Source organism: Ictidomys tridecemlineatus, chromosome 3, assembly GCF_052094955.1.
Source record: "Ictidomys tridecemlineatus isolate mIctTri1 chromosome 3, mIctTri1.hap1, whole genome shotgun sequence".
Lineage (NCBI taxonomy): Eukaryota > Metazoa > Chordata > Mammalia > Rodentia > Sciuridae > Ictidomys > Ictidomys tridecemlineatus.
Genome location: NC_135479.1, coordinates 20,741,526 through 20,763,155, shown reverse-complemented (window position 1 = coordinate 20,763,155; position 21,630 = coordinate 20,741,526). Strand labels below are relative to the sequence as shown.

At 54.4% G+C, this 21,630-nt stretch overlaps 2 protein-coding genes across 3 annotated transcripts; both read right to left on the bottom strand.

Moving 5' to 3' along the window:
* Window positions 1–644: 644 nt before the first annotated feature.
* On the bottom strand, window positions 645–5,011 carry LOC101957697 (keratin, type I cytoskeletal 13). The gene is made up of 8 exons (XM_005321844.5): window positions 4,396–5,011; window positions 3,264–3,346; window positions 2,924–3,080; window positions 2,582–2,743; window positions 2,344–2,469; window positions 2,029–2,249; window positions 1,305–1,330; window positions 645–1,000 (listed from the first exon to the last, which is right to left on the bottom strand). The coding sequence occupies exons 1-8, from the start codon at window positions 4,864–4,866 to the stop codon at window positions 921–923; spliced, it is 1,326 nt and encodes a 441-aa protein (XP_005321901.1). The 5' UTR covers window positions 4,867–5,011; the 3' UTR covers window positions 645–920.
* Window positions 5,012–12,567: 7,556 nt separating this feature from the next.
* On the bottom strand, window positions 12,568–20,024 carry LOC101958273 (keratin, type I cytoskeletal 15). 2 transcript variants are annotated; one of them, XM_078042041.1, is made up of 9 exons: window positions 19,728–20,024; window positions 16,464–16,595; window positions 15,451–15,533; window positions 15,159–15,315; window positions 14,552–14,713; window positions 14,343–14,468; window positions 13,938–14,158; window positions 13,464–13,489; window positions 12,568–12,954 (listed from the first exon to the last, which is right to left on the bottom strand). In XM_078042041.1, exons 1-9 carry the CDS (start codon window positions 19,821–19,823, stop codon window positions 12,860–12,862), a joined length of 1,098 nt encoding a protein of 365 aa, XP_077898167.1. In that variant the 5' UTR covers window positions 19,824–20,024; the 3' UTR covers window positions 12,568–12,859. The 2 variants fall into 2 exon arrangements, with proteins under 2 accessions (XP_077898167.1, XP_005321903.1); XM_005321846.4 differs by lacking the exon at window positions 19,728–20,024 and having other exon boundaries at window positions 16,464–19,670.
* Window positions 20,025–21,630: the final 1,606 nt, after the last annotated feature.

Sequence of the window (21,630 nt, the reverse complement as noted above, 5' to 3'; positions counted from 1 at the left end):
CTGAGTCAGACACCCAGAGGGACAGGACAGAGCAGAGCCCAGAGAGTGTGGCAGGGGAGGTCAGCGCAGGCTGAGCCCCTCCGTGAGGGGTGGGTCCTGAGCTGGTTCCCTGCGTGGTCTGGAGTTGCAGGACCTCGGAGAGGACAGCAGGCCTAGGTGCCTCCAGCCAAAATAAAGCCATTTGCCTGAAAGGAGGTTCTGTGCAGGAAGCAGGGAGGCAGCAGGCGGGGATCCCTGTCCCAGGCCTCCTCCGCCCCAAACCACCGCATGACTGGGCCCCTTGGGACATACCCAGAGCCTTCTCTACCTTCCCCCCACATTTCCCCATCCCCCGACTCTACCATAACCCCTTTGCCGCCTCCACAGCAGGCTATCCACAGGTTTGGGGGCTCCTGCCCACCTGGGTGCGTTCCGTTTGTCCACGTTTGCTGGACACCACTCTCTGGGAGCTACCTTCCCTGTTTGCCATCATTGCACCTGTGAGCTCAGGGGCCCACAGGACTCATGTCCTTCTCCGATGGGAGGCTCCTGCCCCTGACAGGGTCTGGGTGAGCTGCTCAGCCCAGCCCTACCCAACTCCCCCGTGGCCCCAAACCAGGGCCCTCGCAGGGATCACCTTCAAAAAACCAGACCAGAATCAAAAGTGCATTTGCAAAAAGCTAGGAAACTTTATTGAATCATCTCCTCTTTTTAGTAGAGAAGTTGAGAAGTTGAGAAAGGAAAGAACAGGCAGTACAGGGCGGGGGCTGGGAGAGAAGAGCAGGGAGTGTCCACCCTCAGGGAGTGTCGGTGTGGGGGAGCGGGCGTCCTGGGAGGAGGGACTGGCCTCCAGTCCTGCAGTCCCCCGCTCTCCTGTGGGGACCCATCAGGTTTCTCCTCCAGTGGTTGCTGCAGGCAGAGGGAGGGGGTGCTGGGCAGAATTAAGACCTCCGGGCAGTGTTGGAGTCTGAAAAGACACGGCGACTGGAGGCTGGGGTAGGACTGGTAGAGCTGCCACTTACTGAAAGACAAAGGAAACCGGAGAAGCTTAGTATGGAGATGACCCAGAGACCAGGGTCACCAAGGAGGTTCCCAAACTCCTAGGCAGGAGTTTAATAATTGCCCCCAGTGGTGATTTTTTTCCCAGACAGCCCAGTAGCTCTATGGGACAAGTCATCTATTTGGGAAAATAAATTAGGTGAGTATCCAAGACCACTTCCTCTCCAGCTCCAGCCCCTCCCTGAACTCATGAGTGAGCACTGCCTCCCCTTGGTCCCCAATAATCAAGAGCCTTATCCCAGCTCCCCATGATGCTGTCTCCTTACCTCCAGAGGCAGGGGGGCCTGTCATCCTGCAAGGGAGAAGAAAGAGACCGCCATAAACAGAGGGTAACCCAGGTCAGGCGCTTACCTGTCCCTCTGATGGAGTGGCTCAGATCATCATTTGGAGCCCTGAGTTCACTTGTGTCCTAGCAGTGTCCCCAGCCCAGGGAGCAGTAGGATCAGGCGTCCACGAGGCCTACCTGCTCCTCTGACTCTCTTATCTCTCCATTTGTCTGCCTGAGAGCTCTCCAAAGGAAATATTATTGTCCCCAAGATTCAGAATGTCCTCCAGAAGCTCTGGCCTCCCTCTGGTTCACTCGGCACCCTCACCCCCACCTCCACCTGCCCCCTGAGCCCACAGGGATGGCTTGGTCTCTGCTAATGGTCTGATGGCACTTAAATCACTATCCAAAGAGCTTGGTTGGGCTGGGCTCATCCAAGCTAAAGTTTTCCCATATTAGATGTCCCCTCCACGTCCCTAGTCCTGCCTGTCCAATCGAAGGCCTGAATTAGAATGTTCAAAAGTACGAACTGGCAGCCAATGGAGGAAAGGCCCCTTGTCTGATTGGAGAGGAGAGGGGAGTCCTGGTCCCCTCTAGGCTCCTTAAGCTCAGACAGGAGCAATTCCCTCTCTGCCAAGAGAGGGTCCGTCTCTAAAGCCCCGACTGCTCTGACCTCAGGGATCCTGCAGCAACTTTCCTAAGACAGCAGCTGCCGAGGGACCTACTTGGAGTCCTGGCCCTCGAGCAGGCTGCGGTAGGTGGCGATCTCCTGCTCCAGCCGCGTCTTGATGTCCAGCAGCATCTTGTACTCCTGGTTCTGGCACTCCATCTCGCTGCGGAGATCACTCAGCTGGGCCTCGATGCTGCTGATGAGGCCCTGGATCTGCTGCAGCTGCAGGGCGTAGCGGCACTCTGTGTCGGCCAAGGTGCTCTCTAGCCCAGCTTTCTGGTGGAGCAAAAAAAAAAAATGTTATGGGAGGAAAGCCAGACTGAAGGGAGAACTGGAGGTGGTGGCTGCTGGCCAGGGGCAGGACGGGTACCATGCTCAGCTGAGACTGCAGCTCGATCTCCAGACCCTGCAGTGTACGCCTGAGTTCTGTGATCTCTGTCTTGCTGGTCTGGATCATGGCGGCGTTGGAGGACACCTCCTTGTTCAGCTCTGCACTCTGAAAGTCAAGCAGGAAGAAAGGGATGCAGGAGCCCACCTAGGTGCTCCTGACCAAGAGGCCATGTCCACCTGGCACTGCCTGGTGACCTGGGGGGTAGGAGGGTTAATACCTTGCTCTGGAACCATTCCTCGGCATCCCGACGGTTCTTCTCTGCCATGGCCTCATACTGTTCCCTCATCTCTGCCAGCACACGGGTCAGGTCGATGCCAGGGGTGGCGTCCATCTCCACGTTGACCTGGCCTACCACCTGGTTGCTGAACTCCTTCATCTCCTATGATGAAGGGAAAGGAAGATGTGTGGAGCTCCCCTTCCTCCCCCTCCTTGGCTCTGAGAGCTGATGGAATGTTCTGGAAAGTGCTTCCAAGGTGCCACAGTGACGGGCTCTGTCCTATTGCAGCAGAGGGCTGCCTTTGCCTCACTGGGATGGAGGCTTGGCGTCCCCGCCCCTCACCTCCTCGTGGTTCTTCTTCATGTAGGCCAGCTCCTCGTTCAGGCTCTCGATCTGCATCTCCAGGTCGGTCTTGGACAGGGTCAGCTCGTCCAGCACCCTGCGCAGGCCGTTGATGTCGGCCTCCACGCTCTGGCGCAGGGCCAGCTCATTCTCATACCTGAAATATTAAAACAATTCTTTTAAAACGAGACATAAAGGATCTGAGACCCGCCCTTTCCCCTGGGCCGGACTCTCCTCCCCCTCCAAGGCCTTCACCCCCGGATGTTCCAGGGTCCTCAGGCAGCTCAGCATTTGTCTAAAATAAGAGACAGCCGGGAACGAGAGAGGGAAATCCACTCACTTGAGCCTGAAGTCGTCAGCGGCCAGCCTGGCATTGTCAATCTCCAGGACCACCCTGTTGTTATCAATGGTGGCTGCCAGGATCTGCAAAATACAGAAGGTCGCCTTTGGAGGGTCCACCCACTTAGGGAGCAAAACAAGGGCAGTACTCTGCCTCTTCGCTGTCCTTGAGCTGAGACAAGACACTTCTCTCTGGGCCTCAGTTTCTCCTCTATAAAGGGAGGGGTAAGGCCAGCTCCCTTCAGTGTGTTCTGTCACATTAGTATTCCCTGTCTGATCATGATGGGGGAGATCCGGGATGTACCTTTCAGGGGAACTGTCCTCCTGAGCACATCATCAGGTAGTCATGTCCTGAGAGTCTCAGACCTGCCACCTCCCCAGGCCACTGTCTTTTTTGAGAGCCTCCTACTTAAGGTCAGAAGGGATTCAGTGTGCTCCATATATCGCCTAGTAATGGCCCTGAAGCTGGACTCCCAGCTGAGTACAGGGTCAATCAAGCAACTAATCCCATCCCTCAGAAATTCTTGCTCTTTATACACCAAAGCACTCCCAGCCCACCCCACATAGTTGGGGCTCAGCCCAGGCTGGTGGATTTTTGTTCCGACAAGCTGGTGTCACAGAGCGATGAACAGGCCTCACGCCACCACTTCCTAAGCCTCTGCCTCTTTCCCACCACTTTGTGGTTGCCAACTGACAACAGGAGTTTAAACAGGATCACTCCAAAATAAACAATTATCCCCAGAACGACGAACGAACATGTCTCCTTTCCTTTGTTGATTTTAGTCATTCAGAGCAGCTTTTAAAGCTGACATGTTTCCAGAGAACTCGATGGGTTAGGATTACAGAGATCCAGTCACTAACAACATAACTGTTTGAGCAGCCATAAAAAAAAAAAAAAAAAATGTTGACACGAGTAACAACATCAAGAAACATGAATCATGGGAGAAAATGCATTTAAGAAGTCATGGCGTGAGAAAGCCCACCAGGAGTAGAGACTGTCGATGGTGAGGAACTAGAATCTTCCTCTACAAGGAGGGTGTGAATTCCATCCACACCCAGACCCTGAGGGACTCTGTGTCCTGACCTCCAAGGGTCTGCTCTGTCCCAGGCATCCTTGGCATCCAAGGCCTCACCTTCTCCCGGAGCTCCTCGATGGTCTTGTAGTAGTGGCTGTAGTCACGTTCGGGACTGGCAGGGCTCTGCTTCTGGTACCAGTCTCGGATCTTCACCTCCAGGTCAGCGTTGGCCTCCTCCAGGGCCCGCACCTTTTCCAGGTAGGAGGCCAGGCGGTCATTGAGGTTCTGCATGGTGATCTTCTCATTGCCAGACAGGAGGCCGCCATCGCCACCACCGAAGTCACCAAAGCCACCACCGAAGCCACCGCCAAAACCTCCACCAAAGCCACTTCCATAACCACCTCCAAAGCCACTACCAGCTCCGCCACCAAAGCCACAGCTCATGCCGCCCCCATAGCTTCCAGCAGATCCCCCGGAGACGAATCGAGTAGAACAGGTGGAGACATTGCGGCCCCCTCCCAGCTGGCAAGAGCCACCTCCGAAACCACCGCCATAGCTAGTGGAGGAGCTCTGCAGGCGACAGCTCATGGTGGGAGCAAGATTGAGAGCAGGTGCACACAGGAGCTGGATGTGGCCTGAGCCCAGGACGGTGGCTCTTCCCTGGTGCCGGGTGCCTTTTATGCACCCTGCGTGGAGGTGGGTCCTCCTCTCTCCTCCCTTCCCCACCCTCTGACTTAGTGCCAACTGCACTTCGATTCCCACAGGACCCGTTGCCTCTGCTCTCCGGGGTGGGTTGCACATTTTGGGGTGGCTTTTTTTTTTAATCCTTAACACAAAAGGGATGATTCAGAGGGAACGGTGTTCTGCTTGAGACTACCCCTTGACAACCGAATTCTACCTCACCTCTCCTGTAAGACGCTCACTCTGCAGGCTGTCAGCCCCACCCAGTGTCAGAATGGGCATCGAGTGGCAACCGTCTGCCAGGGAGCCTCCACGGAGGAGGCTGCCGATGGCCCCGTGCCGTGGAAGGTCACCGCAGCCCTCAGCCTCCCTTCTTCCTAGTGCTCGAACTTCTGAATGAAATATTCTGAATCCTCCTTAGCACTTTGTCTTATACCCGTGCTCCCAGCAACTCTGATGGCAAACTTTGTGGGTCTCATAGAATCCACTGCCTCGAATGTATTTAGGTTGACAAAGAAACGCCGCGAAGACCATCAGAAAAAGTGGCTGTGACAAGAGGCCTTTGAGGACCTCAGGGATCAAAAAGAGGTGAGGAAACTGAGGCACCGAAAGAGGAAGGGATCCCGCACGTTGTAATAGCCGTTGTCCTTGGAGCCCTTACCACACGTAGGCACGCAGCTGAGTGCTTTACGCTCAGTAAGCAGGAGGTGGGTCCTATATTCCCCCCTTTTATACCAAAAAAAAAAAAAACAAGCTTTGAGGGTAGGATCAGAAGTGACCCCCAAATCTTGTTCTGCCTAACACTAAGACTTATTTTTAGGTATATTTTTCGTACAGTAAAGTATATAAATCATTAGCGTCGAGCTTGATTCATTTTTGCCTACGCATGTCCTGTGCGAGCACCACCCAGAACTTTCCAGCCCTTCATAAATCTCCTTGTACCTTTTCCCAGTTGTTACCCATACCCCACACCCCTAAGGTAACCGCTCTTCTTCCCACTTCTGTTACCAGAGATCAGTTCACAAGTTTGCAGCCAGGGGCTATGCTGCTCCCCAGGGGACACCTGACAATTTCTAGGGGCATTTTGTTTGTCCCACTAGGGGAATGCTACTTAGAATGGGTGGTGCGGGTAGAAGCCAGGGATGCTGCTAAATATCCTACAACGCACACGAAAATCCCCACAGCAAAGAATTATTTGGCCAAAAAGGTCAATAGTGTCAGGGTTGGCCAGCCTGGGTTTACTCTCCCATTATAGTAACTGCCTTGGAGGCACAGCCAAATCCGGAAATAAGGTCTTCTCCTTCCAGAGCAGGGCCCTCTCACATGACATCTCTCTCAGTTTGTGTTTGACTAAGAGGCCACATAGGAAGATGTGACCCACGGCCTAGGGCCAGGGTCTCTTCTGGGACCTAGAATGTGGCTTAGTCACTCAGGGGCGCTTGGTAACATCTCAGAGAGGGGCTTCACCATTCAGGCCAGAAGAACAGGACTTGGGGTGGCTTCTCAGAGCCCAGAATAGAAGTTTCCAGGGCTGAAAAAGAGAAGCCTGGGACCAGGGGCCATGGTCGCCGTGGATGGCCTCCCAGGAACAGCCACAAGGGGTCTGTTCAGAACCAGACCAAGGACTGGGGTGTGGTGGCTCAGGCATGAGGCTACCCTGGAGCCCCCTTCTCTGGCTCAGCAAGACCAGAAAAGAGAGATCTGGGTCTTGCCTTTTGTGTTCCGGGATATGGGAGCAGGCCTGCGTTCACCCAGGGGGCAGCTGGCAGTGCCAGGGAGAGAGGGCGGGTAGGCTGAGTCAGGATTCGGGCTGACCCCTCACCCTGCCAGCCCTCCTGCTTCAAGTTGATGGCTCAGCTCTCTGCAAAGGTGTGATTCAGCCCCGAGAAAGAACCCTGGCTCTCTCAGTAGAGGATCAAAACTGACAAGAAGGAGATTAATGGAACCTGCCGGGCCTGGGGTGACAATACCCCAATCCTCTCTGGGCGGACAAACAGGTTAGGGCCAACGCCCCTCTGAGTTACAATACCACAGATCCTCCAAAACCCAGCAGAACAAACACAGGGGTGGCCAAGGCATGCCTCCACTCCAGGGTCAGGGCACAGCCCCACCCTCCGGAGCAGGGACTCCCTCTCCCCACCCTGCACCTAATGGAAGCAATGCTAGCATGGCTTAAGCTCTGTGCTCTGCCTTTTGGGAGAGTGACACCAAATCCAGTCCTCTCCACAATGACATTGCTTGGGAACACTACATTCGTGTCCATGCTTAACACATTGTCCTTTACCTGCAATGATAGGAGCGGGTTTTATTAGCCCCATGTTTTTAGATGAGACTTCTGGGGTTCAGAGATGGCAAGTCCCTTTTCCAAGGTTGCCATGAAGTCAGTCAAATTGTAAATCTGTTCTCTATCTATCTATCTATCATCTATGTATCTATCTATCTATCTATCTATCTATCTATCTATCTATCTATCTCCCCCTCCCTTCCTAGCGTTTTCTTGGTAGCCTGGCCATGAACTTAGATTGATCAACCCCTGTGTATTTCTGTGATATTATGATATATAACAAAATAGGTATATCTGTTGGTCTTCATCCTGAGTCTCTGGCACAGAGCTCCTAAACCTAATATCACCCCTATCACTCCTAATAATTCCCAGAGTGATAGGGGTGCTGGAGCATCATTTGTTTTACTATTTCGTCTTCAGCCCTAGTCTCTGACACAGAGCCCCTAAACCCTTGGTTCTCACAAGGTGTGTACCAGTGGTCTCCTGGAGAGGCAGCTGTTCACTAGAATTACTTTCAGCCCCACCCGCCCTCCATCATTCAGGAAGGGAGGGGTGCCAGAGACAGAGTTAATAATTGATCCTGCCTTTGTGATAAAATCCCTAAGCTAGGGTTCAGAGAGTTCCCAGCCTAATGAACAAGAAGCAGGAGGGTGGCAGGCCCCAGCTCTATGGGGACAGAAGTTCCTATACCTGAGACCCTTCCAAACCTCACCTATGAATCCTTTCCTCTGGCTTCCTTTAAAGCAACCTTTATAATAAATTGGCAAGAGTGAGCACACTGTTTTCCTAGGTTCTGTGAGCTATCCTACCAAAGAATCAAACCCAAGAAGGAGGACCTGGGGCCCTGTGACTTGCAGCCCGATTGGACTGAAGCTGTGAGCAACCTGGGGACCAACGACTTGCAATTAGCATCTGAAGCAAGGAGTAGTCTTTGTGGGATGGAGCCCCCAACCTGTGGGGTCCACACTAACTCTAGTTACTGTCAGAATTGAACTGCCTTGAGGGACACCTCATTGTTGTCAGAAAATTGCTTGATGTGGGGGTAAAACCCACACGCTGGGTCACAGGAGTGCTCTGTGTTAAGGGTGAAGTAAGAGGAGCAGGAAAAGCAGTTTGATTTTGCTGCCCTCACCTTCCACACATGTTCAAAGATAATAGAAAGGGCACGAGCCAACGTTCATGGAACGCTATGATCAACCCTCTGTGTGCATGATCTAATTTCAAAGCAACTCAAATTTATCGTCTCCTTCGTGCAGATGAGGAAACTGAAGCCCAGAGACGTTAAATACGCGGCTCGAACTTGAAAGCTCATTTGGGGCAAAGCAAGATTCGAACCTCTGACTCCGTGATCTGTGTCCTAACTACTGCCTGTAAACCACGCTCAGGCCAGTGCTCCCACCATCCCCACCCAAGCCAGGGCGTCCTTTGCTGCCTTTTCCATTCTCCAGCCTCGACAGCACCCCATGCCTGGCCCGTGGGTGGTCCTGCTTCCCAAATACATGGGTCCTTAACTCTGCCGCCAGCTCCAGCTCATCGTGGGCCTTACATTGAACTGGTATCTGAGTCGCCTTCAGTACTTTGCCTTCCCAAGTCTCTGGCTCTCAAAGATATGCCCATACTTGCCAGGTTGTTCATCTGAACCCTGTCCCCCAGCTCATAATGCAGAGACTCTTGTTGGGGCAGGCTCCTCCCTCTCTCCCTGAACTCAAAGGTCTAGACCCCAATATGCCTGGCCCACTTCCCAAATGATCCTGAGGCTCCCCACAGGGGAGAGGCCTCTACTGAAAGGCAGCCCCTCCATAGATAGGCCTTCTGGGCGGCACCCTCTCCTCAAAAACACCTGCTTGGCACAGAGCTACTTGGAAGTCATTTCAGACCAGCCTCAATGCCATAGGCCCTTGCAGGTCTACCATACCCAACGCTCCAATCCCTTTTACATCACCTGGGCTTCCCAGAAAGAGCAAGATCAGCAAAGATGAGGTGAACCTGAGTTTCAATCCTTCATCAGACACTGATTTGCTCCGTGACCTTGAGAAAGTTACTCAACCTTTCAGTGCCTCCACAGCCACAACTGAAAAATTGGGGATTAGATGAGTTAGTATTTGAGGCCTCTCAAATACCTGAGATTCAGGAGGCACTGGGCAGGTGGAGGGTTGCTCCATCTCACCTCCCTGTTACAATGTGGAAACGCAAGCCCATTGTTATTAGATGACCAGAGAATCCTGAGCCTCCGCCCTGACAGATGGCTTTGCCTCCTTCCCTCTGTGGTCCCCATAGCTACCATGGCACCCACGGCCACCAGACAAATGACAGTTCATTCCTATTTTACTTCTCCCACTCTGTTAGGTTCCCTGAGGACAGGGATTTCGGTCAAATGCACCCCCAAATACTACCCCTGGCATAGGGGAGCCCTTGATGAGTGTCCAGGAAGCTGATTGGGGACCTGTTTGTCTAGTGGGTGTAGGTGAGAAGAAATGACAAACAGGAGTGGCATCCCAAGGGGTCACCCCAGCTCCAAATCTCAGGAGGCGAGCTCTCTTGCTGCCAGCTGCCTGCACAGGTGACCACCAGGTGGGCGCATGCCTAAGTTACTAGAGTATGTCCTGCCATCTGGCTGGAAAATGCAAAGGAGAAGAGAGTCCATGTCTCATTTCAACACACACTGATGCAGCACCCGCTCCCAGGACCCGGCAAGAACAGCGCCTGCGGTGACACACCTCACAGTCCAGGCTACTCCCTGAGGTTCCAGGGCACAAGTGGTCTCATAGAGAGCTTAACGGTCACCTGGTCTGGCCAGACTCTTCAATTTACAGATGGGGAAACTGAGGTCCCGAGAGGGGCAGGGTCCAGCTGAGGTCCCCAGGGAGACAGTGGCAGGCCTGCCCCAGGCCTGTTCTGGGAAGCCCCGCCTGAGCAGAGGCACACCCAGGGCTCTAATCTCTAGTCCCCAAGCTGCCCTCTCTCTGTGGGGAAGGGAGGGGCCATCGCCTGCTGCCTGCTTTCCAGATTGGCTGGAACCCAAGCCTGGCCTCAGCCCAGGGCAGGCAGAAGGTGTGCCATGTCCTCTCAGAGACTATTTAAGGGCTCCGCAGGGAGTAGGCCATCCCTGGATACAGGCATTTCTCTCCAGGTCAGGCTGGGGACAGGATTTGGCAGGTTCCAAGGACCTCTTTGATAGTCCCTCTAGGGGGGTCTCAGGAGAGCAGAAATAGGCACTCCAGGGAGATGAAAGCAGCTTCCCCTCAGACCCCCAATTCAGGGTCCAGTTCTGAGAGAAGGCACGTTGGTGGCCCACAGGCCGAGTCCTCCCTAGCCTCGCTGCATCTTTTGCAGAGGTTGTTATTTTTGCAAACTGAAGGGGGAGAATATGCTGGCCGCTCAGAGGACTGAGACCTGTCCAAGAGGCCAGAGGCTCATGAGGCAGAGCAGCTACCAAGTCCCCAGCTTCTACCACCTGGGACCATAGAAGGCTTGGAACAGAGCCTCACTCTTCCCTGGACATGAGGGACATTGCAGCCGATGTCTGGAGCTTCAGCATGAGCTTAAACCACAGCATGGGAGGCAAAAATGAGATGTGAGCGCAGCATTTGAACAGGATGCTCCAGAGGTCATGAATGGGTTTCAGGCCTGGCCCAGTGGCGCACGCCTGTAAATCCTCGTGGCTCCGGAGGCTAAGGCAGGAGGATCGCGAGTTCAAAGCCAGCCTCAGCAAGGCCCTAAACAATTCAGGGAGATTCTGTTTCTAAATAAAAAATAAGGGCTGGGATGTACCTGAGTGGTTAAGCACCCCTGGGTTCAATCCCTGTACCCAAAGGGAAAAAAAATAGAATGGCTTTCAGATCAGCACACCTTCTAAAGAAAGGCCTTGCAGCTTCTGCCACTTGATGACATCAAGGGAAAGAAAAGGTTCTGGAATCAGAGACACGTCCCAGACCTAGTTTTGCCATTTCTCATTTGTGGCCCTCATTCAAGTTGCTTAACTTCCCCCCAAGCCTCAGTTTCCTCTCTTCTGAAACTATGCTGAAGGTTGACATCCCCCTCCCAGGGTCATAGGAGAACTAATGAGATACCATCGGGAAAAGCCCGCCTGGGTTCTGGCTTACTGTGAACACTCTTGCCTCCCTCCGGCCTCCACGCTCTCGGGAGGCACATTCCTCTTCCAACTGTCCCAGAGAGAGAGCTGGAACCACCTTGTCTCTCTTCTACTAAACTTTCTGGGGCAGCACCTTTGCCCAGAAAATTGCATGGTGACCCTCTCGGAGGGCTGGGTTCTTTCCCCAAAAGATCAGATTTTCCAAAGAGGCCCCTCCCACCTGCTCCTTCCAGCAGGACTAGGGAACCGGTTCTCCTTTCCCATCCCCAGTCCTCGCCCCAGGGCCTGACCCAGCCCAGCTGAGGCACCCAGACTTCTCTGCTCCCCACCCCCCATTCCTGCTGTCTGTTTAGGGCTATGAATCCTGGAGCTCAGAGAAACCAGCCCCAGACCAGAAGCAAGAACCAGACATGCGTGGACCCTGCTGTTCTATCAGGCCTCAGGAGTCTAGGGATAAGAGAAAGTGTGGGATTTGATGTTGTTTCAGGCTTAAGCTTAGGAGACCTGGAATCTTCCCCTCTGGGCACTTTAAGTGCCCCTCAGAAGGAGGTGTAGGTTTGGGGGGGGCACAGGGGCCAGCTTGTTATAGGGTGGCAGACAGAAAGAGCCAACCTGGAGGTCAAGTGTGCCTGGCTAGAAAAGAGGGGAAGTCCGAGAAGCACATACGGAAAAGCAGAAGCCAGGAGAAGATCCTGCAAGAGACGGTGAAGGGCCATGGCCCAGGGTCCCAGAGCAAGCACTGGTCCTAGAGTCATAAAGATGTGAGGCCCAGTCCAGCCCTGTCATTGACCGTCCATCCATGAAGCCACTGGGCAAATCCTTCATCTCTCCAAATTCAGGGTCCTCTACTCCAGTGGTGAGTACTCTGTGGGACACGTGGGCCAGCGTGCGTAGCCCAGTACCAGCCACACAATGCAGAACAATAGGTTCAACCCGTCGCTTGGCAAATAATTACTAGACATGTCAAGTTCTGTCCTAGATGCACCAAACTGCTCTGAGGGAACCCGACACCCACACTTCCCCAGGGCCCCATGGAAGAGCAAGTCTCCTGAGCTGCACTGTGGTTCTAGCCTCTAGCACCCTGGGTTCCTCAAAGAACGAATTACATATGAGCGGGCAAGGAAGAGGTCAACAGGATAGAGATATCAGCATAAGGGGACCCTGGACCTCCCTGGAGGCCAGAGGCCAACCCAGATCCCCACCAAGAAAAATTGGACACACTACCAAGAAATACTTGCAAATGGAAAAGTAGTTCTTTATTGCAGGAATAAACTCGATACAATGAGCTTGTTACCCAAAACAGTTGTTGCTTGCACTCCTTGCCAGGAAGGAGGTGCAGAGCATTAGACAGGGGAGAGAACATGCAAAGCCCCAAACTAGGAGATGAAGGGAACTACATCAGCCAGTTGCTTTCTGAAGGTAGGGACCGGAGTTTGATTTCCAGCCCCCTCTCGCATTCCAGTCCCCAACTCAGCCTGGGAAGGGGAGCTGGTAGCAAGGAACGTTGCTCTCCTGCTGACCGCTTAGACTTCTCTCTTTCGGGAGGAAACCACCTTTCCATCCACTGACTCCTCTACCTTGATGTGGAAACTGCTGCTGCCACCACCTCCCAGGGAGGCTGTAGAAAGAAGGAGCAAGTTTTAGCATGAAGGAACCTGCCCTCTCTCTCCCAAGGTGGCCAGGACCCAGGCTAAGCTGTGGGAAAACTGGACAGCACCCCTGCAAATGGCCACTGGCCAATCCTGTCCGAGCTGCCAGGAGGTCTGGCATTGAATTATTCATCAAAGACATGAGCAACAGCAATGGCAGGTATGCCAGCTCGGAGCAATAATGCAGGATTTTTAAGCTGCCAGTGAACAGGAGAAATCATGGGCATCTCACCATCCATGCAGAAAGGCTGGGTCTGGGGGAGAGAGAAACCCTGGACAAAGCCTGCTCAGCCTGGAGTGGTCTCAGTAAATCCCCAACCTCCACCCTACCTGGGACCAGTCAAGGGTCCCACTGGGAAAGGTGTGCATCCTGGGATGGGAGTTCCCTGCCCCACTGGGTGTTTGGTCTCTTTTTCTGTCCTCCCCATTCCAAGGGCAATAGTGGCTTCAATTGCTCCAGTCCCCACCCTGCACCTACCTTCCCTGATGCCAATGCCCGCCATCCTGAAGGAGAGGGGAAGCAGATGTAAGCAGAGGGTAAAACTCCTGCTCTCCCCAAGAGAAGCTGCTGGGGACGGCTAAGAGGTCCTCTCCAGCCCCCTCCCACCTTCTCTAGAGCCTGAGACATCCTTACATCCTTCAGGCCTGCCTCCCCCAAGCTAGAACCCTCTGATCTATAGTAATAACCCATCTACTTCACAGAGAGAATGGAACAAGCATTAAATCTTAGAGACCGCTAGCACCACCTCCATCATTTACAGGAGAAGTGCAGGTCCAGAGAGGTAGCATGACCTGCCCAAGGTCACAGCCAGAGACCAGAGCAGAGTCCAGACCGTTTTCTCCTAGCTCAGTTCTTTTTTCACTGTATCATACAGCTGCCTTGGGATACCCTGTGGTCCTCTTAGGATGACCCTGCATCACAGCCCTCCTCCCGCCAGGCCCAAACCCCTACTTAGCATCCTGGCCCTCAAGCAAGCTGCGGTAAGTAGCGATCTCCTGCTCCAGCCGAGTCTTGATGTCCAGCAACATGTTGTACTCCTGGCTCTGAGCCTCCATCTCACAGCGGAGCTCACTTAGCTGGGCCTCCAGGCCACTGATGAGCCCCTGGATCTGCTGTAGCTGTGTGGCATAGCGGCACTCGATCTCCGCCAATGAGTTCTCCAGCCCGGCTTTCTGATGGAGCAACAGATCCATAGACACATTGGAACCCACCAAGGGCGTCAGGGCAGAGGAATGGAAGGGAATGCAGGCAGCCACCTCCAAGGGGGCTGGAGAACTCCAGGGCTTCACCAGCCATGGAGGATGGGAGGATCTGACACTGAGGGCTCAGGGTGAGATGAGATGCGGGAGGCCCTACCATGCTGAGCTGGGACTGCAGCTCGATCTCCAGCCCCTGCATGGTGCGCCTCAACTCCGTGATCTCCGTCTTGCTGGTCTGGATCATTTCAGTGTTGGAGGCCACCTCCTTGTTCAGCTCCTCGGTCTGTGGGTCACACACAAGAAATGACAGCCCCAGGGGCCTCCTCGGAGACCTGGGAAGGGGCAGGGCAGGGAGGCCAGGCCCACCTTGCTGAAGAACCAGGCCTCAGCATCCCGGCGGTTCTTCTCCGCCATGGCCTCATACTGCTCCCTCATCTCAGACAGCATGCGCGTCAGGTCCACACCGGGTGCTGCGTCCATCTCCACGTTGACCTGCCCGGCCAGCTGGCTGCTGAACTCCTTCATCTCCTGTGGGTGGGAGAAGCCCAGTAGAGACAAAGGGCAGAAGAGAGAGTCAAGAGTCTGGGGTCCTAATGGGGCAATCTGGGCTCTGTCCCTAATTCAAGATGTGACCATGACATGCCACCTCTTCTGTTTCCCATTGCACAAAAAAAAAGGTTTGATGGCATGGACCCCTCAGCCCTGAGGACCTCTTTCCTTCTCTAGGTCCTACCGAGGGAGGACTGGAGAGAGTAGGATCTTTATTTGACTTGCTGAAACAAACCAAGACAGCAGTTCATGGCTGGCTGGCCTGGGGTCTAGAACACCAGAGGACAGTGATTTTTTTTCTGTCCCTGGAAACATTTTTTGCGAGGAGGGTGCATTTCTGAACCACTAAACCCTCAGCCAGCTCTGGGGAGGCGCAGCAGCCCTGCTCTGCCTCCCACCAGCCAGAGCCTCCGGCCGCTCTCACCTCCTCATGGTTCTTCTTCAGGTAGGCCAGCTCCTCGTTCAGGCTTTCAATCTGCATCTCCAGGTCAGTCCTGGCCAGGGTCAGCTCGTCCAGCACCTTGCGCAGGCCATTGATGTCGGCCTCCACGCTCTGGCGCAGGGCCAGCTCATTCTCATACCTGGGAAGAGAAAGGGAGCCCAAAGTCAGGGAACGTGAGGGGCCTGGGCTGCTGAGGCAGAGGAAGAGGAAGGCCCAGCCCGGGGGGCAGGGGGGGGCGGCGATGCAGGGAGGGGAGAGGGTGATGGGAACGCACTTGAGTCTGAAGTCGTCTGCAGCCAGCCTGGCATTGTCAATCTCCAGGATGACCCGGGAGTTGTCGATGGTGGCGGCCAGGATCTGCAGGGGGGCCAAGTTGTTTCTCAGGGCTGCTGATGTCCCACCCTGCACGCAAGGTTGGACCCCTCACCAACACCCTCCCCTCCAACACCACCAGTGGAAACCTGTAGAACCCAGGGAGCAGGCAGAGTCAGGCCTCATCTCCAGTGCCTTTGCCCCCTCCCTGGGACCCCTCCCTGTCCCCAAGGAGGGAAGATCAAGGAAGCAGTATAGCCTGGAATCCCTATGAGAATTGGCTGGCCAGGTTCAAGCTAGAGAGGGGTGTGGTCGGCTCCCTCAACAGCCCTCTCAGGGATCTGTCTGCAGCCTTCTGGGGCATAGCTCATGGTCTTTGCCTCCTGCACCCCTTGACAGATTGTAGGTCGACCAAGTATTATGGCCAGTAAGAACCTGAAGAGTGGCTAAGAAAAGCATTTTACAGATGAGGAAATTGGTCCCAGGGAGTAAAAGAGAAGGTGGGGGATGGCAGAGCCTATCATGAGTTCCCAGTTCTCCTAAGTCCTGAAGGTGCTTTTGGCACTAAAGATGGTCCTTAAAACGTGAGGCTGGACGTCCTGGCATTTAGGGATCATAAGGTTATACTACAACACCCTCTCTGCCAAGAAGGTAGAAGAACAACTTTTCATGCAAACCCTGCAAGGTGTCTGGGACAGAGAAGGTGAGTTGCTCTTTATAATCGCCCCCACCTGTGTCCCATTTGCCCTAACATGATTCCCAAGATCCTTCCCTCCCTGCAAACTGCCAAGTGTAGTAATGTGTACCAGCCTCTGCACCTGGAAAGCAGGTGCTTCTCAAATATGCCAAGGTTACACTGCACACAGTCATTGCCTGGGCAGGAGAGGATCTCCCCAGCCAACGGTTACACTGAGTCAGAGACGTGCACAGGCCACCTGCCACCTGCTCCCCTCTCTTTGACATCTGAAGACTTACTTTGTCCCGGATCTCTTCAATGGTCTTGAAGTAATGGCTGTAGTCTCGTTCCGGACTGGCAGGGCTCTGCTTCTGGTACCAGTCTCGGATCTTCACCTCCAGGTCGGTGTTGGCCTCCTCCAGGGCGCGCACCTTTTCCAGGTAGGAGGCCAGGCGGTCGTTGAGGTTCTGCATGGTGATCTTCTCATTGCCAGAGAGGAGGCCGCCATCACCACCACCAAAGTCACCAAAGCCACCACCGAAACCCCCACCAAAGCCACCGCCAAAACCCCCACCAAAGCCACCACCAAAACCCCCACCAAAACCACTACCAGCCCCTCCACCAAAGCCACAGCTCATGCCACTCCCATATCCCCCTCCTGACCCCGAGGAGACAAACCTGGCCGAAGAGGCCGAGATACTACGGCTTCCACCGCCACCATAGAGACTCCCTCCACCAAAGCCCCCTCCCCCAACCCGGAGGGAGCCCCCTCGAGTCGAGCCACCCCCGAAGGTGGAGGAAGAAGTTTGCAGCAACGTGGTGGCCATGGCTGGGCAGCAGTGCTGGTGAGCTCTCAGCAGGCAGAAAGGCACAGGCAGGAGGTGCGGGCTGGGCTGGACCTGGAGCGCAGTGCCCGTGGCCCCCAGCCTGGGCTCCTTATATACCCCTCGGAGGGTGCTGTGGGCCTGTCTCCTCCCCCAGAGCGAAGCCAACTCCTCTGTCCTCCTGACAAACACAGCTGCCTGCGCACCTCCACGGGCTCGTGTGCAGTTTTTCTTTCTTTCTTTTTTTTTAATGCAACAAAAGAGATGATTCAGAAGTAATGGTGTTTTGCCCCGCGGCCACAGTTTTAACACTTGGATTACAGGTTCACTCTCTCCACCCCAGGAGAAAGAGCGGCAGGGAACAAACTTTCAGCACGTTTCAGCTCCCACAGCCTCTGCCCATCCCGTTAGAGCAGGGAAGCTGCAGTGCCCTCAGCTAGACTTTGTTGCCCTGGCCCAGGGTGGACAGCACCCCACTCCAAGTCACCACTCCATGTTCTCTCATTCAAAGACTATGTGCATGAGCCTGCAGGACACAGGGGGCCCAGGCCCCTGAGGATGGGAACGTAGGACTCAGGGGACAGACTAAAGACAGGAGAGGGAGACATGAGTTAAGTTCTGGCTGAAGTGACCAGGGGGGTGAGCATCTGTCCCTGGTGCTGCAAACAGACTTTTTTCCTCCCACCTCTCCTCCCTTGGATGCCCACTCCTGCTTCTCCAGAACCCCCAGCCCCCAGCCCCATGTCCCTGGCTAGCTCACAAAGCCCAGCAGGCTCTGAGCTGACAAGGGGCTGATTGATAATCCAGCCACCTGCCAAATTCGCATGTCACTGAACCTTTGCTTGCTCCCGGATGGAACGCGTTGGGGCAAACCTCTGCAGATAAGGCTGTGGCAAGTTCCAAGAAGCCCCTGCCTTCTCCAGGGAGAGGCATGTCGCTGCTTAACAGGGCCAGATTAACCCCCATTTGTCCTGTCAATTGCTGCAGGCTCAGGAGAGATGAAGCCAGAAAACTCTGCACGCCTGAGCATTGTGGAGAAGGAAGGGTGGGGAGGCCTGGCGAGCAGGTGGAAGGCACCAGAGACCTCAAAGATCAAGGCTTCATTTTACATAGAAGGTCAATCGAGCAATCAGGAGACACATTTCTTCAGCCCACCAGCTCCAGGGTGGATAGCATCACTTAGATGTATGACCTGCCCCCCCCCCTTGGCCTACAGAATGTAGAGATGAGCTAGACTAAGCTGAAGAACAGGGAGGAAGATTTCTGGACTGGGGTGGCCGCACCCAAGAACAGACATGGCTCTGGGGTCCTGAGGTCTAGATTCAAATCCTGCATCTATCAATGATGAATATGAAACTCTAGACATGTTCTTTTTATGGCATTGGGTACTTGCAGCTAACACTGCCAGGGAAGCACTAAGACCCAAGAGCCCCAGCCTGCCACCCCTGGCTCTCAGCATCTGAGTAAGAGAGTGGTGACTGCACACCCAGCACCTGGGACTCCCCCAGACCCTCAGCAGGAGGGCCTTTGTCCGTGGGCATCAGATCTTACCTCGTGAGCCTATCATGCTCCTAGCTTAGCAGCATCACCCACCTGTGCCAGTTCCAACTGAGCAACAAAAGTGGATCTTAGTTCTGCTGTAATAACGTAATCCACTGCTACCATACACTTCATGATTTAAAAAGCACTTTTGTGTCCACTGTCCCCTTTAATCCATCCCCCCACAAGGAGGATGACCCCTGCCCAAATTTAAAAGGGATAAAAATTGGCCCTCTGAGAGGTGAAGCAATTTGTGCAAGATGGCACAGCTAGCAAAGGTCTGCACCAGAACCCAGATAAGTCCTCGGACCCCTCCTGAAGCAAGGCACAGGAAAAAAACACCCTCCCTCAGACTCCAACTCCTGCATCTGAGCTGGGTTGAAGGGACCACTGCGGGTCTGGGAGGGTGGGGTGGACTCCTCCTGACCCAGCTTCACACAGGAACCCCAGGCCGCCAAGTTCTGGCCCAGACGGGGTAGTATTGTCTCATGGGTGGGAGGATATTGCCTTTTCCTCCGAAAGAAAAATAATCAAGGCCAGATCAGCCAGAGCTCATTAAAGCTTCTGCAGACATGGCGGCCCCTGCAATTAACCCAGAACAATTACTCGGCCGTCGCCCCGGGGTAAGGGAGTCTGCACCCCAGCCAGCTCCCCTTCTGCACCCTGATTCTTCTCCTGCAGCCCCTCATAAGGTTTCCGCTTCTTTCTCCAGCCCAGGCCAGGGGAGGCAGCTGGCTCCTTCCTGTCCTGGTTGCAAATCCTTAATTTCAGTCCAAACAGCGACTGCAATCAAGGTCTGGGCGGGGCCCCTAGGGCCTCCTCATTAGCGCCAGGCAGGATGGCCTTGCCAGGATTGCTCCCTGGCTCCAACCCAGGCTGCTGTGTGCCAGTTTCTGTCCTTTGCCCACTGTAGCCAGACAGGCGTCCCTGAAGCCGGACATTCCCTCCTTGAAATGGGGCCATGCAGCTCAGTGGAAAGACCCTGGCTGGCTGCCACCTCTGGGCGTGACTCAGCTTCTGGAACTGGTTCCTGATTTTAAATGAAGCTATTAACACTGACCCCAGCCACAGGGCCCTAGAGAACATTTAAGAGCACATAGGAAGGAGGTTCCCATAAACGGTTAGATCCTCCTCACACAACTCCTGTTCCCCAGGGGTGTGCCAGGGATAGAACACACAACCTGGGGGCTAAAGGCTCACCTTTGAGCTCCTCCTTTCCCAATTTCCAGGCATGTGGTGTTGGATAAGGTGCCTTACCCTGAGCCTCAGTCTACCCATCAGGAAAATGGAAATCATTCCAGCCCAGCCGGACTCACGGAGCTAGAGCAAGAGGGTTGACAGGAAATGCTTCACATGCTGGAGCAGCCTTGATGAACAGCAGTGAGGGGGAAGACCCCAGCGCCCTCTGTCTCCTGACCCAGGTCTCCTCGGGTGCAGCTCCCAGACGGAGACGGGAAGAGTTTTCCTGCCCTGCCCCTCACCCCGCGAACACAAAGGAAGGCTTCATTCCCAACTCCCAGACCTGGACCCAGTCACCAGCTGGCCGCACCTGTGTGCGCCCAGACCCCGCCCCAAGCCACATTCCAGGGGCCCCTGGGCAGAGTGAGGGTTTCAGCCGGGACAACAAGGAAGGCTTTCATGGGCAGGGACCAGAATCTCTGCACAGTCCCAGCCTGGGGATGTGGCCAGGCCTCTGCCTCGTGCTCCAAACTTTCCTGAGACGTTAAATGGGAGAAGGGGCTGGAGGGGCCGGGAGGCCAGAGCAGGACAGCCCAGAGAGGGCAGAGGGCTGCCCTGGGGCTGCACAATGCCAAGGAAGAACTGGACTCTGGGGCACGTGGTCAAACTAGGGGGCCTCTCTGAGATCTGCAGGGAAATGGAGGCGTTAACACCCCCTTCGGGATCCGCATGAGGGTTGGCGGTGTCCCTGGCACAGGGCAGCGAGGATAGCGTCAGTTTTCCTATAGAAGTAGGATGCAGGTGTGAGGTGGATCCCTTGCCCCCTCCTCCACAGGTCAGCCTTCTGTCATGGAGAGCTTATCAGGAAGCCCTCCTCCCAGGGGAAATGGGACTGATTTGTGGGCCTCTGATTGCCTTGAATTGGCCTCAGTTCTTGACAGCTGAGCTGTAAACCAGGGGCAGGACCATACCTACCCAAGGGCAGAGCCATACCAGGAAGCTGGGACTTGGTGCTTTTGCTGGTCCCTGGCAGGCCCCAGGCAAGCCAGGTTGGGGGTCTGTGTGGGAGGTCTGGGTCACAGCCGGGTCCCATTCCAGTCTCTGGGCCCAGGCATGAGCTAGCGGGTGTAAGGGGATTATGCAGGGTTGCCCCAGGAAGGATAAATGTGTTAGTGCAGGAACAAAAACACACAGGGATAGGGACACCCTCTCCAGCCAGCAGAATATCTAACCCCAAAGCCCCAGTTTACATTAGGAGAAATGTGTTGGGAGGAACCACCCCAGAGGATCCCAGTCCAGAGCCTTCATATGGAGCAAGACTGGCACAAATGATGTCAACTTTAAGAGACCACCTGGGCAGGAGGTGACGTCACGCACTAAGGATCAGGAAGCATATATTCTAATTCTGGCTGTGGCATAAATATACTTGTTATGTGACCTTCAACAAGTTACTCCACTATCTGAGCCAGTTTCCTGATACATAAAATGCAGCTCATACTTTTAAGATTGTTTTGATTTCATGCCACATGGTAGATGTTCAAGAAACATCCATTTCTCACACACACACACACACACACACACACACACACACACACACACACTCTCATTCTCCCCAACCCCCAAGAGAGTAGTACAACAGAAAGAACTCAATCTGGAACCACAGTTTCAAACCCCACCTTTGCCATTATTAGAGCAGTTACCCATGCGACAAACCCCTTCGCCTCTCTAAACCTTAGTTTACCCCTCTGTAGAATAGAAGAAATGCTTAAAGACATGCAAGCAGGAATTACCACCACAGCAGAAGGACCTGAGCGCCCTTGCCCTCCCTTCCCTTTCCTGGGACAGAGTGGACTTTATTTCAAATAAAACCTGAACAGGGCCAAGGCCTGCCCCATCTCTCCATGGGCTGAAATAACCACCACAC